The sequence below is a fragment of the Mauremys mutica genome, chromosome 6, assembly GCF_020497125.1.
Source record: "Mauremys mutica isolate MM-2020 ecotype Southern chromosome 6, ASM2049712v1, whole genome shotgun sequence".
Lineage (NCBI taxonomy): Eukaryota > Metazoa > Chordata > Testudines > Geoemydidae > Mauremys > Mauremys mutica.
The window spans coordinates 119260860-119276597 of NC_059077.1; the positions used below are offsets into that span (position 1 = coordinate 119260860).

The following is a 15738-nucleotide window of genomic DNA, read 5'->3' on the forward strand; positions in this document are numbered from 1 at the left end:
GGAAGGGTTTTTGCCTTCCTCTGCAGCATGGAGTGTGGGGCATCTGGGTGTATCTCACTAAATCAGTCCCCTGCCATTGCAGGGATTTGGGCACTGGTGCATCTTGGTCCCTCCTGTTCTCTGCCTGTGGCTCACAGTACTTTAGTCTCCTGAGGGCTGTAATACTTTAGTCTAATTCTGGTTGTTGGGTTTAGTGTGTGGCTGCTGGGTGGTATTTGTGACCTGTGAGATGCAGGTCAGACAGGTCCCTTTGACATGCCTTCCTGGAGGATGCACACACATGAGCTCATTCATGCTCTTTTTTAGTAGTGTTCTCTAGGGCTTAGAGAAGTCAGGACTCCTCGGTTCTGTTTTTGGCATGGTAGCTGACTCACTGTTTGACCTTGCCCATGCTACCTTGGGCCTGGTCCAGACATTCGTACTCCATGAAGCCAATCAGGCTACTTGAGGCGCAGCCATAGGAGTAACGGTTTGAAAATCTGACCTCTTGCCGCTCTTTGCCTCAGTTTACCTGTCTGTAAAATGGAAACCTACCTTACAGGAGTTGTGGGACTCTGTTTTTTAAAATAATTTAATTATTTACTTCATTTAACCTAATTGCTTTTAAAATGCTCGGTGGAAAAGTGCTATACAAGTGTTAAAAGGAAAAACTGTCAGAGTAAAAAAAATTGTATTTAAAAACCAATAGATTTCCTGCTGTGTGTTTATTTAGATTATTGAAACACAGATTAATTTACTCTTCACTGTTGCGTGCTGTTTAGTGACTTTGTACAAATTTCCTTCAGCCTCCACAATGAAAGTAGAAACATTTCCCTTCCATTGATCGTCAGTTTTGCTTTCTGGATCATAATCAGCTCAACGCTTCAGCGTTTGGGTTGCAGACAGTGAATGGAGAACGTTTCCTTCCAAACAAGCCCATTTCCCATTGGTGTTTTTTATTTTAAAAAGAAGATGGAGCCATGAAATTGATCTTAGATTTTGCAAAAGCTTTTACAAAATAATTTGTTTAGATTGAAATTGACTTGACAGTGTCCCTTTTAAGTAGCTTTAAAAAAAAGGGGGAGGGGGAAAAGAGGAGGGGGAAAGATGTAGGTGTTAGATGCGTGACATAGCTGATCCCTCACTAAAATACTGCAGTGTTCTCCATTTGTTTATCTTAGCGCTTTGATTTGAAAGGCTGCTCCTTTACCCTGGGAATGTGCAATGTGTGGCTGACGAAGAAAAGGTCAGGTGTAAAAATTGGAGAGTTGTGCAAAATGATTCCTGTGGCCTGGGAGCTCCTGTCCCCAGTCACTGATTGTATCTTCTTATCAAAATCTCCCCCACAGTTTGGGGACCACTGTACCAGATCCCGCTGGGTCATGGCTCAGATATGTTGTCAGGGCAAGGTGGGGACACTGTCGCTGCCTGTGTCATACTTGTTGTGGGGATAAGCAGAGAGCTTTGTAGGAGAGCCCTGTCTTTCCTCGCCACAAGGTGTTTAAAGATTACTGAGGCTGATCTCCAAGGCTTTCTGCACACAGGCTATGCTGGTTTGTGTCACAAAGCTTCTCAAGGCATGGAAGGGACAGCTGATGACATGACAGACATCAGCGATCCAGTGCCACGTTCATGTGGACAACAGTGAAGAGTGAATGAACTTTTCAGTGCTAAGGCAAATCCCCCTGCCTAATGCTGACCCATAGATGTGTGAGAGAAACATTTAACTTTCTTCCAGAATGCTTGGGACCTGGCATACAACAGATGCGTGATAGTGTGTAGAGCAGATGCTGTGTATGCTCCTGGTACATTCATAAATATTTAGGCAAGAAGAGGCCATTAGGACGTCTAGTCCGACCTCCTCTGTATTGCTGGCTATTACATTTCACCTGCTTACGCCTGTACTGAACCCAACAACTCATAGTAGATGTTGCTCAGTTCAGTGACCCCAGCAGGTCATGTTGAGCCACCTAGTTGCTGGGATGTGGCAGCTGGAGCCTGCCATGCTATCTAGCATCATAAAGGTAACTGATCGAGGATGGGGCAGTTAAATGCATGGACTCTTGGTGCAGAAGCCAGTGGGTGTCAGTTACTCATGACACATGCCAGTTCCATGTGCCACTAGATGTGTGGGGGCGGAGGGTGAGGGGGTTGCTTTGAGAAGTGGAATGGGACATAATGGTATTGCCAGAAATGTGAGTTATTTTTGTATTTATTTTGTCTCATGATCGTTCTTCTCCAGACGACCTCTGGACACGTCCAGTTCGACAACTGCAACTTTGAGAATGGGCAGCTGCAGATCCACGCCCCGGGGACATGTCAGGTGAAGTTCTGCACCTTCAATCAGTCCAGCGTCCATTTCCACAGCGTGGCCCTCGGGGTCCTGGAAAACTGTGAGTTCACCGGCAGCGAAAACGCCTCTGTCACCATAGAGGGCATCCCATCCTCTGAGAGGAACTGGGCCTGCAAACACCTAACCACACTGGCCAAGTCCCACTGCGTGTTACAGGCGTCAGACCCTGCGCTTTGCAACGTGTCAAAGCGGGGTGGCTGGGGTGGCCCCCCAGCGAGGAACATAAGGACCTGTAAGATCGTGGTGGGTGGGGACCAAAGTAATTTACATCCTGCGTCCAAGACTCAGCTGGTGCTTGAAAAAGCAGGCGAGAAAGAGGCTGAAGTCAATGGCAGATTTTATCCAGCAAAGGAGGGGGAAGCCATGACCCTGGAGACAGACTCTAGTGACAGCGAGCTGAGCACGAGCAGCGAGAATGAGGACGACGACCGGTCGATGTACAAACTGTCCTATCGGGCCCACGGTCTGAGCCACATGCTGGCCCAGGTGATCCACAGCAGGCCGCAAACCAGTGGGCTCACCACCCTGCAGAGGGACCTGGAGCTCAAAACTCTGCAGCAGGAGCTGCAGAGGGACAAGGAGGCCCAGTCTCTCGCCAGCTCTCTGCAAGGATGCCTCATTCGCAAGTGCCTCTTCAGGGACGGGAAAGGTGGGGTCTTTGTCTGCTCGCAAGGGCGAGCCAAGCTGGAAGGGAGCATCTTCAGGGAGCTGACCTATGCGGTGCGGTGCATACAGAATAGCAAGGTGCTGTACAGGCTGGTAACGAAACCCTCCCACGCTGCTAAGGCTACCCGCCTGGGGAGTCAGTCGGCAGAGCCTATAGGTCACGTTGTTAACCAGCCTCCTGCTTTGCACCTGCACTTAGTGTGGGTGCAAATGAAAGCACTTGGATGTCTCCTTGATTGTACCCTCAGATCAAGGCATTAGACATCCAAGTGCTGTCAGTTCTGGAGGCATCCGACTCTCCCTGCAAAGTTAGAGGCTCGATGGAGACCCCTTTAAAAATGTGCTGCTACCTGTCAGCATTTCCAAATACATCTGCGAACATGCTGAACATGCCGAGGGGTTACCCAGTTAGCAATGGAGGAACACAGGAATTGCCAGACTGGATCAGAGTGTGATCCGTCTAGCCTAGTGGCCTGCCGCTGACAACAGCCAGTGCCACCTGCTTCAGAGGAGCGTGCAAGAAACTCTGCAGTAGGTAGCGAGGAAGTAACCTGCTCAAAGAGACCGTTCCTTCCTACCCTCCGATAGCTGGAGACTGACGCACTTTATCAGCATAGAATTGTAAAGTGGCTCAGTGCTCTATGAATGCAAAAGAGTTCAGAATGTCAAAAAATTAATAGCCCTTCAGAAAGGGTGTAGCCAATGAAATTCACTCCCCAACCCCCCAAACCAATTCAGACTATCAGACTGTGAGCTCTAGTGGAGCGATACTGGTGTAAAGGAGTGAAGGATCAGGTCTTGGTTTCATATACTGGTAGTATAAGATTTCTGGTGCGCTTAACTATTCATGCCCTTGCTCTCAAGTGCCTGGTTCTCTCCCTGCTCTGATAGGTGAGCACGCTGTTCTCCCTTAGCAACCGTAACTGTTTTTCTCAAAGGAAATGAGTTTGCCATGGTACCTGTGACCAGTTTTAGATCCTAACTGTTCCATCCAAAGCTGACTTGAAGCTAAATGGTCAAGATGATTGTGGCGCTATAGACCCCATGTGGGACAGACGCCTCTCCCTACAGCAGCGCACAGGAGAGGTGACTGTCTGACAAGTAGCCCTCCGCTCTTAGCAGTTCACAATTTCTGGCAGGAACAAGAGAACACACATGTTGTCTAGGCCACAGGCTTGAAAATGTTTGTTTGTTTCTTAGCAATAAGGATGTGGAAACTGAACTGAACCATAGCATTAAACACTCAGAGGAGGACTACTGCAAGCTGATTGGCTGCACTAGTAAGTGAGGCACTAGGTGGGAGATTATATAATGAATGTAATGATGCTTCCCAGATGAAATGCTTTGCAATGGCACCCTGCAGTGCCCTCATCCTCCCTTCCAAGTCATTAATTCCACCCATCTGCTTATAGGGAAAGAGATTTTAGTTGGTTTTTAAGGCAACATCTAGTTCTAACACCCACCCCCTTCACCACAAACACATTGTAATCCTGGTAGACCCTAAACAAGTAATCTTACAAATTAGGAATGGGAAGGATCATTTCTGTCACTTTTCCAGCCAGGAGAGCAGCATGTGCTCGAGTGCTGTGGCGAGCCATATGTTAAATGTCTTTCACATTATCGCTTCCATTACTTGAAGTCTGATAGATTAGTATCAAAATGTGGGAGATTTGCAGGAGAACCAAATCTCTGTATGGAAATGGAGAATGTGTATCGGGGCCTTCTCCAAAGGCAATTACAGCCTGTGAAAACTTTCCACGGACTTGAGAGGGCTTTGGTTTGGGTCCTGGTGTAGTAACTTGGGCTCCAGTGAAGCAAATGCTTACACGGCACATAACTGTGCTAACACGAGTAGCCCCATTGAGGCAGGGAATGGAAACAGAAAGGATGGAAATAGCTAGGCTGGAGCTGGAGCTGTTCTGGTGAAAACTGGCCAGAATTTAGCATTTGGGTTAACACCCCCTGTGACACTTTCTCGCCGTGCCCAGGACTGAGGGGCAGGTTCGCTGAGTTGGAAAATGAAGGGGAGAGGCAGGCAGTAACAGAAGGGGGGAGTGGCTAGTTCTGCAAGACAAGGGGAAGAATTAATGAAGACAGCAGAGTTCCGAGAGTTGTCTTCTGTCCTCCTGGGGCTCTGAAGTTTGCAAGTGAGAACAGAAGATAAGAGGACTTGAAGTCAGAAAAAACAGAAGGCGGAAGAAGGCAGGAGAATCACACCATCACCAGGAAGAAGCAGGTCCATGTGATTGGAGATTCCTTGCTAAGAAGAACAGGCCTGTCCCCAGAGCTGATGCGGAGAACAGAAGGGTGTGCCTGTAACCCACACACCTCCTGGGTGTGGTGTCCTGTCCCATCTGGTGGCACCATGACCACTTAATGAGAGAGATATAAAATGAGTCTGCTCTACAGCCTTAGCTAACAGTCACTTGGCTTTTAGCTCATGCGGTAAAGGCTCATGCACTAGGCTCATGCACTAAGCTCCAGAGGCCCCAGGTTCAATCCTGCCCACCGGTTACCGGGAAGCTAAGATATGGGATGTGGACCTGAGGCTGAAGATGATCCTAATGGGAGCTGGAAAGAATCCTCTGATTGTCCTTCATGCAGGAACAACTGATACTGCAAGATTATTGCTGCGATGCATCAAGGGAGACTCTGCCAGGCTGGGGAAGATGCTTAAAGAAATGGAGTCTGAGATGATCTTCAGTGGGATTCTACCTGTCCCTGGAGGAGGAGAATGAAGGCGAGACAAGATGATGAAGATCAATAGATGGCTCAGGCAGTGGTGCCATAAGGAGGGCTTTGGGATGTTTGACCCCTGGGAGGCATTCATGGGCAGAGGACTGTTCTCATGGGATGGACTCCACCTGAGTAGGGAGGGAAATAGACTTCTGGGATGGATGGTGGTACAACTGATTAAAAGAGCTTTAAACTAGGAATTCAGGGGAGATGGTTGGGAGATGCTCACGTAATCTCCACGCCTGAGTCTAATATTGAGCGGGAGGAAAATCAAGTAAGAGAAAATATACCAATGGAGACAGGAACAACAGAGTAGGAGAATGGACATCAAAAGGAAAGATAGTGCCACTACCACTATCAGTAACAGTCAGTAGGTGATACTGGCAGTAGGATCACTCTGTCTAATCGGGTGAGGAATCTGGGCAAAGCCAAGCAGAAACCACTAAGATGTGTGTACACCAGTGCAAGGGGTCTGGGTAACAAAATGCAGGAACTAGAACTAGTGGCACAAAAAGTGAAAGCAGAGATCAGAGGGATAACAGAAGTATGGTGGAACAGTTGTCATGACTGGAGTACAGGGATTGAAGCTATGTGCTGTTCAGGAAAAACAGAAATAAAGGTGAAGGTGGTGGAGTAGCATTGTATGTTAATGATGAGGTAGTTAGAAGTGATGGACTGGATAAAACTGAACCTGTTTGGGTCAGGATCACTTTGGGGAAGAAAGGTAACAGAGGCTCCTCTGGGAGAGTGCTTAGGGTCTGCTGTAGACTCCCAGGATCTGATCTGGATATGGATAGAGACCTCTTTAAAATATTTGTAATGAAATAAGCACTACTGGGAATTGTGTGATTATGGGAGATTTTAATTTCCCAGATGTAGACTGGAGGACAAGTGCTGCTAAGAATGGTAGGGCCCAGACTTTTCCGGTTACAATTGCTGAGAGATTTCTTCACCAAATAGTCACCAGACCAACAAGAGGTAGGGTTTTAGAGGTAGGGTTGGTAAGTAGTGAGGACCTCATAGAAGACCTGGTTGTAGAAGACAGCCTTGGTTCCAGTGATTGAGTTAATTCAGTTTAAACTAAATGGAAGGATAAACAAAAATAGGTCTGCAACCAGGGTCCTTGATTTAAAAGGGAAAACTTTACAAAATTAGGGGAATTCGTTAGGGAAGTGGATTGGACTGATGAACTCAAGGATCTGAATGTGGAGGAGACTTGGCATTAGTTTCTGAAGCTTTGACTTAAAGTATCTGAAGCCTGCATCCCAAGCAAGGAGGGAAAAAATCATAGGGAAGGGTTGCAGACCAAACTGGACGAACAAGCATCAAAGACAGGTGATTAAGGGAAAGCAGAACGCCTACAAGGAATGGACGATGGGTTGGATCAGCAAGGAAAGCTACCTCTGGGAGATCAGACTGTGTAGGGAAAAAGTGAAAACTGCCAAAAGCCAAGCGGAGTTTTACCTTGCAAAGGGACTTCAATAGTAAAAAAGAAAATAAGGAAAGAGGAAGTGGGACCATTAAACCCCAAGGATCGAGATTAAAGATAATCTAGGCATGGCCTAACACCTAACCAAATATTTTGCCTCCGTTTTTAATGAGGATAATGAGGTGAGTGGACAGTGGCTAATGGGAACAAGGTTATAGAAATATAAATTATTACATTTGAGGTGGAAGCCAGACTCAAGCAGTTTAATGGGACCAAATCAGGGACTACAGAAAATCTCCATCCAAAACTATTAAAGGAATGGGCATATGAAATTGCAAGCCCAACAACAAAGATTTGTAATGAATTTGTACTCTCCTGGAGTCATACCCTATGACTGGAAAATCGCTGATATAGTTCCTATTTTTAGGGAAAAAAGTGATCTAGGAAATGACAGGCTTGTTAGTTTGACCTCAGTTATATGCAGGTCTTGGAACAAATGTTGAAAGAGAGAGTAGTTAAGGACCTAGAGATACACGGTAATTGGGATAAAATACAACATGGTTTTACAAAAGGTTGATCTTTCTTTGAGAGGATAACAGATTTTTTAGACAAAGAAAATGCAGTAAATCTAATCTCCCTGGATTTCAGTAAAGCATTTGATACAGTTCCACGTGGGAAATTGTTTAATTGGAGAAGATGGGGATTAATATGAGAATTGAAAGGTGGATAAGGAATTGGTTGAACGGGAGATGACAATGGGTCACACTGAAAGGTGAACTGCCAAGCTAGAGCGAGGTTACTAGTGGAGATCCTCAAGGATTGGTCTAGGGAGGGATTTTAATTCTCATTTTCATTCATTACCTTGGCACAAAAAGTGGGAGTGTGCTAATAAAATCTGCAGGCGATACAAAGTTGGGACATATTGCCAATATGGATGTCAGCTCCCTAATGTCTCCAGCCTTTCAGCCACTCAAGTTTTCTTCTGAGGGCTATGCCAGCCCTCGCTCTGCCTTGCCGGGTGTACCCCAGTCCCCGAACTCCTTCGAAGCATCCAGCCCCTGTCACTGGACACTCGCAGGAATTACCAGAGAAGCTGTCCCCAAAGAGACAACACACCCACGCTTGTTTGATTCAGCAGCCCCAGTGTAACACCACAGCACTGCAATCTATTGATTGTGAAAACACATCTTGCCCTTTGTTACCAAGTATGTGTGTTTAAGAGACAGTGAGCAAGGATAAGAACAGGTTACAAAGAAAACAAAGGGTATAACATGCTTCTTACAGTCCGAGCTTAACTTTAACAGGCTAAAATCCTTGTCTCACCTAAAGCACTAGCGTCCCTGACTAGGATCCTGCTTTGAAGAATGCAAACGGCACTGTCCTTTGTGCTGCCTCAGTGAAGAATAATAAAATGTCTCTTTGCGTCTCCATACATTTCCAAATTCAGTGTTCCCTCTCTCCACCCCCACCCCCCCGCAAAAAGGCAGGATGACCCTGTGGTTCCCTTCCTGGGGTGCTGGCTCCAAGGTGTCTTCCCCTCCTCCTGATTGTTTCACATCTCACCCTCTCGACTTGGTTTTACAATGCTTACTTTACGTGTGACAGAGAGAGAGGTGAATTGACATATTTCATCTGACAGAAAGCCTGTTTGTCAACTCAGCCTAGTTATATAGTTTGAACCAGGGGTAGGCAACCTATGGAACGGGTGCCGAAGGCGGCATGTGAGCTGATTTTCAGTGGCACTCACACTGCCCAGATCCTGGCCACCGGTCCGGGGGGCTCTGCATTTTTTAAATGAAGCTTAAACATTTTAAAAACCTTATTTACTTTACATACAACAATAGTTTAGTTATATATTATACACTTATAGAAAGAGACCTTCTAAAAACGTTAAAATGTATTGCTGGCACGCGAAACCTTAAATTAGAGTGAATAAATGAAGACTCGGCACACCGCTTCTGAAAGGTTGCTGATCCCTGGTTTAAACCATATTTTAGTAGGAACCCACAGCTCCTTACACACCAACCATACATGCATCCCACAATGCTTTTGATGACCCGTGTGTCACCAGCTTTCATTTGATACTTGACACGACATCCTTTATAGATTTGTACTATGATAACAATGGGTTAGGTGTAGTGAGTTTGTCAGGCCTGATGGGAGTTGCTGATGCTGAGTAGTGAACCCTTTGCCAGCTGGCACCAATGGGCCTCTGGGTCACACACCCCCTCTTGGAAAAAGTCCCATTGTGTCTTTAGTAACGGCAGATGCACATCACTTGTGCATTATGGTGCCTCAGATCACACGTATATTTAAGCTAGGACTCATCAAAAGTTTTTCATCAAAACTTCTTCAACAGAAAATTGGGTTTTTGATTGAACAACATTTTTTTTTTCAAAACGTGCCTGCTTTCTGTGGAAATATTTGACTTTGGGTTTTTTTTGGCCAAAACCCAAAATATTTTGATACAAAAATGCCACTGTGGTACCTAATGGGAGTTGTAGGTTGGTTGCTTCTTGTCTCTATTCTCCTCTATTCACCAGCCTTCCCAGATAGACTTCATTTCCCATGATTCACCACCTCTGCCGGCCAAGGGGGGGACGACCATAGTGTGTCATGGGAAATGTAGTCTGACCAGGGAGCCCAACCTATAAAGGAGAATGAGAGGATGAGGCACATTAACTACAACTCCCACGCAACAACGAAGTGGTATTTCAGAACTGAAATATTTTGGTTTTCAATTATTTGCCAAAAACTTGACATTTTCCATGGGGCGGGAGGGAGGAGGGGATTCCAACCATCCTAACTTCAAAACATTTTCTGACTAATCAAAACATGGTTGTTTCTGTCCACACATAATAGTTGTAATGAACTCCTGCTGCCGTCCCTGAAGAGGGAGCACAAAACATTGATTTTATATGTCCTACAGAAACATCTGCTGTTTCTTGATGCTGGAGAGCAGCAGGTTGCTTTTTAGACAGGTATTTCAGGGATGTGGGGCTTTCTGCAACAGACCATAACAAGTTTAAAGTAAATCAATACTTTGAATTAATTCAGATCAATCTCTTGTAATTTAGGTAACAGGGCGGAGCAAATCTAGGTGGAAAAGAATGAGAGAGACTTCCGTAAAGAGAGAAGGAAATAAGGTCCTGAAATCGTGGCTTATGTAGGAGAAAGTGAACTGTCAGGAGCTTTCACTGTCTCCTGAATTGTGGATTACACCCCGGGGTCCACCTTTTTACCCACTCTCAAACAATCCTCTCCCCTCTTACCAGCAAGCAAGAGCATTTCACATAGTCTCTTCCCAGTCTGAGCAGTCCAGGTACCTTTTCCCATAGGGTTGATATTGAGTAAACTAATTTGCTCTTGTGGATTTCTTCTCGGCCTGGCATTGGAGACCATTCACTTCCAGTTCATTTTCTGAGCTTGATTTGAAGGGATTGCGTAATCCCCATTCTGGGAGAGAACGTGCGAGGCTAGAAATCAGCCGGGCTGGCTCTTTGAAGTGGGTGAAATCTTTTAGCTTTAGAACTCGGAAGCTGTACAATAAAATCCCTGCCCCGTTTCCTCTTATTACAGAGCTACAATGACATGATTCTTGGCTAAAACAGCTTCCCTCTTATCCCCGTTGGAGCAGCTGGGCCATGTTATTTGCAGCTGAAAGCCTTCTATCACAGCTCCAGCAGGGCCCAGCCATACACAGAGGTATTAGTAACTATAAGGGCCTGGCTCAAGGCAGGGAAATTCAGAGTTCAGACTGAAAATGCTTCTTTACAGTTTGTGCTTCATTCATGCCTCTGTGAAGGTTGTGGGGAGGAAACTGGCTGTGTATAGGGAGCCTCGCTCTTGGTTTGATGGTGTTTGCAAAGCAGGGAGCATGCCCTGGGGGAATCTGGCCAGATTCTCTGCTGGAGTAAGTGCATGCAGCTCCATTGTGCTCAGTGGAGTCTTCTCCCATTTCTAGTAGCAGAGAATTTACCCAGTGGACTGAGGCCTGGGAGAGTAACCCCAGTGCAAAGTCACAGATCCTGTGGTGGGGCCATCACTCTTGTGCCATTCCCCTCTCTGTCGTAACGGGCGTGGCTGGAGGAAAGGGGCAGGCCAGCAACGCTCGGCACTGTCCCTACTGCAGTTTTGCCACGACAGCCTGTTAGCAGCTGATGTAAATTAGAGCATCCTCTGAGTGAGAACCAGCTGTGCATCCAGCAGGCCCAGAGTCAGGGGAGCGTGGGGGTGAGCCGGAGGAAAGCCGTGGCAGGTGACACAGGTCCAGGCCTAGCTAAGCATTTCTGTGGCACCTGGCACTAGACAGGGCCCTTTCTGATGCCAGACTGGACACTGGATTAGCAGTTCTTACTGCGGGCTCTGCTTAGCATAGATTCCCCCCGGGCTCCGATTTGAAAGCAGAGACTCCAAGCTGAGGCTTCCCACTTTGCTATCAGTGCACGTTACAGCACCTACGTACTGTACCATGCTGCGTGGTAGGCAATACCGACGTGCTGTGGGGGGGTGAAGAGCGCAGCATCCTCTGTACCTTGTCCTTGGCCTTTGTTGGATTAACGATTTCTTTGCTCTCCGTCACTATAGCACGGAGGAACCTAGGGCCTGATCCAGTGGCCACTGGCGTCCGTGGAATCAGCTCCCTTGACTCTAATGGGCTTTGGATCAGAGCCCAGCCCAGCAAAGCCCTTGAACAAGGTGCTCAACTTTCAGCAAGTGCCCGTCTCCCTGTTACCCCTGCTCTGCTGAGCAGGGCTTGGCATGGCACGGTGAACTGGCCCTCCCCACCAGGGCAGTGGGGAGTGACTAACCTTGCCCGCCTAGCTCCACGTTTAATTAACGGATTGAATGAAGCACCTTTTTTGGAACGAGCAACTAAAGGAAGTGTAATTTAATTACCTGCTGATCCATGTTGTTCATTGAAGTGGGACTATGTGAAAGCAATTTGTAGATTATTTCTCTCTAGTAATCAGACATGGGGCTAGGGGTTTATTTGACTGGAAAGAATTAAATCCCATAACTGCAGGAGTATTAAACTACTTGTTTGCTTAAATAAAACAATGCAGCGATTAGAAGGTAATCCGCCTTAACTTTGCCGGCTGGGCTGATTCTGCATCTAGATACCAGGTGTTTTGCCTTCTGTGCCCTCTTGCTCCGTAGATGTGCTTTCACAGCATGCAAATAGTGCATTTGCTGGGCCAAATTCAGGACAGGTGTAAGCAGACACTGCTCTGTTAGTGGAGCGGTGCCCGCTTCTACCAGGTCTGGATTTGGGTCTCTAACTTCAGGGTAGCTCTAAATAGCAGGGACGCATGCAGGCATTGTTGTAAGTTCTGCTTTGTCCCCTGACTTTGGAACCGCCTCACTCTGGGTGAGAAGCAGCTCGTTGAGTGATTCCCTGGTTTGCTGAGCTGTGTTTGGCTGCGTCTCATGAGATCAGTTACCATAGTGGGGCTCTGCTGTAGCTAACAATATCCCACATGTGGTTAAGGTCCATGAAATGTAATCTGGAGCACTGAGCACACACTAGAGGAAGGGTGTGGATGAGAAATACCAGTGAAGACACAGAGCACATTGTATTCAAGGTCAGTCATCCCTGCGCGGGTTTGGCATGATGGAGGCGTCTGACCCCAGTGCTTCTCCTGCTCCATCAGCTCCTCTCAGCCTTGAAGACTGGAGCCCCCAAGAAGCTGCCAGCTGAATGGAGTCACGAAGCTGGCACAGGAGACTCCATTCAGCTTTGTGCAGGTCACCTCGCCTTGATGCCTCCATGGAGACCTTGCTGAGCAACACCAGCACGTTGGTCAGGATTGCTTTGTGGCTCCACAGCCCTGTTCAGCACTCTCTCTCTCTCTCTCTCTCCTCTGGGTGTGGGGAGAGGGCACTTCTCCTCTCCGCCCCTCCCCCGGCGAGGTGCTGCTTCCGTTCGCTCCACGTTCTCCTCACAGCCTTGCTTTCAGGTCAGAGCTATGCCGGCCTGGGGCCGGTGGCCTCCAGCAGAGATGCACGTGTCGCCCCCCCCGCCACGTTGCCAGGTTTGGGGTGGGGGAGGATTCCGTTCCCCCACCCCGAGCCTGATGCACGCCCCTTGAGAATGATCCATTTACATGGGCATTGCAAGGGGGGGGCGGCACAGGCCCGTAGGAAAGACCTTAACAGACTCCGTTTGGTGAGAGACTCAATAATCGTCCCCCACAGGGACCTAGCCCCTTTTATCCACTGCTCTGGGTCTCCCAGCACCCTCGTTAGGCAGGGACGTGCTCTTACCCCGTCGTACAGGGGAGCAGACTGAGGGGCAGAGATAATGGGGTGACCTCGCCCCGGGTCACACAGCAAAGTCCTGTCACAAGGACAGGGGGATGTTCTGCCAGTTTAAAAGGTGGCAAATTCAACACTGATAAAAGGCACTGCTTTTCCACACAATGCTTAGACTGTGGAACTCACCGCGAGGGGAAGTGGCCAGAGCCAAGAACTTAGCTTGGGGATTGGACTTTTGTGTGGCTAACAAGAATATCCAGAGTTATAATTAACACTAAACATTTTGGAAGGGCTGTCAAACCTCCTGCTTCACTCTCACCAATCTCTAACTATTTGCACTCAGGCTGCGAGCTAATGTGGGGCAGTTTATCTCACATCTGCTACTGTGGGGTTCTTACACCTTTGTCTGAAGCCTCTGGCACTGGCCATTGGCCGAGATGGATACTAAACTAGATGGTCCTTGGCAATTCCTGTGTTCCTATGCCTTGCCAAAGGCGGGAATAGCTTCCAGAGTTCCCGAATGGGCGCTCTAACCACACGTCCTGCCTTTAAAATAAAGGGAGATTGTGGACAACGTACAAAAATCCCTCCAAACGAGACCTGACTTGACTGTTTTACAAACAACCCAAAATCTAGTTCTGGGTTTCTGCGTGTGGCAGAATTCCCTGGGCACTGTTTGTCATTCGCACCCATCAGGCTTTATTTTAAACACTGTTATTCCTGGGATGACTGTTTTGTGGGTGTTGGTTTGTTAACTCATCTCCAGAATTGTGCATTGCATCTTGAGTAGAGAGGGCCAGGTTTGCTGCTCATTTGCTCTGGTGGCATAAAACGGCCTTAAAGTGTGTGGGAACCTCCCCCCCCCCATGGATGCAGCGTGTGCAGGCGTTTCCCTGGTTGGTGTAAGGGCTCTATCTCTGCCCCACCCCCACCCCCCAGCCCTGGCATAGAGAAATGACCTGGGGTGTGACCAGAGGGCTCTGCACTGTGGCTGTTCTGAGCCTCCTGGGCTGAGAAAGAGCCTTGGGGAGCAGTGCACAAGTTAGAGCAGCCCTGAGGCTTCGTGCCCTGCATGGCCACAGAGCTTGGGAAGCACCAAGGTGGCTTGAAACCAGCAGCCACGCACAGGAGTGGAATAACAGGATCAGGCCCAGGATTTTCCAAAAAGAGTCCATTAAAATATTATTTGTGTGTGTGAGAGAATATTAATAACATCCAGCTCTTCTCACCAATGCTTCTCAAAGTGCTTTGCAATGGAGGCCAGTATCATTATCCCCATTTTACAGGTGGGGAAACTGAGGCAGGGGGCGGGAAAGTGACTTGCCCAAGGTCACCAGCAGAGCTGGGACTAGAACGCAGGTTTGCTGCGTCCCACGCCAGTCCTCTACCCACTAGGCTGCATTGACCATCTGTAGCCACCATGGAGCATCTCAGCTCTGCAGGGGACTGAGTGGCAAGGACTCTTAGTCAAACCCTAATCCTGCAGCTGTGGGATTTCTCTCAATGGTCTTGTGATGGCTGCTGCAGTGAAGTAGGGAGCAGCTGATAGAAACGAGAGAGACAGAGATGGACAAAGAGAAATTCACGGTAAGGATCTTAAAGTCCTGGCATGACAAGAAGTGTTTAGCTGAGGAATGATAACCCATGGTAGTAAGCTGGTCTCTCTGCCATCAGAGCAGATATTGAGAGCTGCCCAAGGGAATCAGGTGCCCAAAGCCTAGTGAAAATGAAGGCAGTGTTGCTACCTCTTGTGATTTTATTGTGACTCTCACACTTGGGTGTTTTTTTCTATAAAAACTGGAGTAATGGAAATAGGATTAAAGTTAGTAGTGCAAAGTGCAAGGTCATGCAGTTAGGGATTAACAACAAGAATTTTTGCCATAAACTGGGGACGTATCTGTTGGAAGCCACTGAGGAGGAGAAAGACCTGAGTATAATGGATGACTACGAGCCGCCAATATGATGCGGCTGTGAAAAAGGCTAATGCAATCCTAGGATGCCTCAGGCGAGGTATTTCCAGTAGAGACAGGGAAGTGTTAGTACCGTTGTACAAGGCACTGGTGAGACCTCATCTGGAATAGCGTGTGCAGTTCTGGTCTCCCATGTTTAGGAAAGATGAATGCAATTGGAACAGGCGCAGAGAGAGGCTACTAGGATGATCCGAGGAGTGGAAAACCTACCTCATGAGAGGAGACTCAGAGCTTGGCTTTTTTAGCCAAACCAAACAAAGGCTTAGGGGAGATGCGATTGTTCCCTGTGAATACATCAGAGGGATAAACAGCGAGGGGGAGTTATTTAAGTTAAGCGCCTTGTTGAC

The 15738-nt window shown here is 47.6% G+C and overlaps 1 protein-coding gene across 3 annotated transcripts in view; it reads left to right on the top strand.

The window, feature by feature from the left end:
* The window catches only part of FBXO10 (F-box protein 10), a 59478-nt gene that overhangs the window by 14962 nt on the left and 28778 nt on the right, over positions 1-15738 (top strand). For all 3 annotated transcript variants that reach the window (XM_045022465.1, XM_045022467.1, XM_045022466.1), the window contains exon 3: positions 2222-3076. In XM_045022465.1, coding sequence (XP_044878400.1) covers positions 2222-3076 — 855 coding nt within the window. The remainder of the gene's footprint in view (positions 1-2221; positions 3077-15738) is intronic.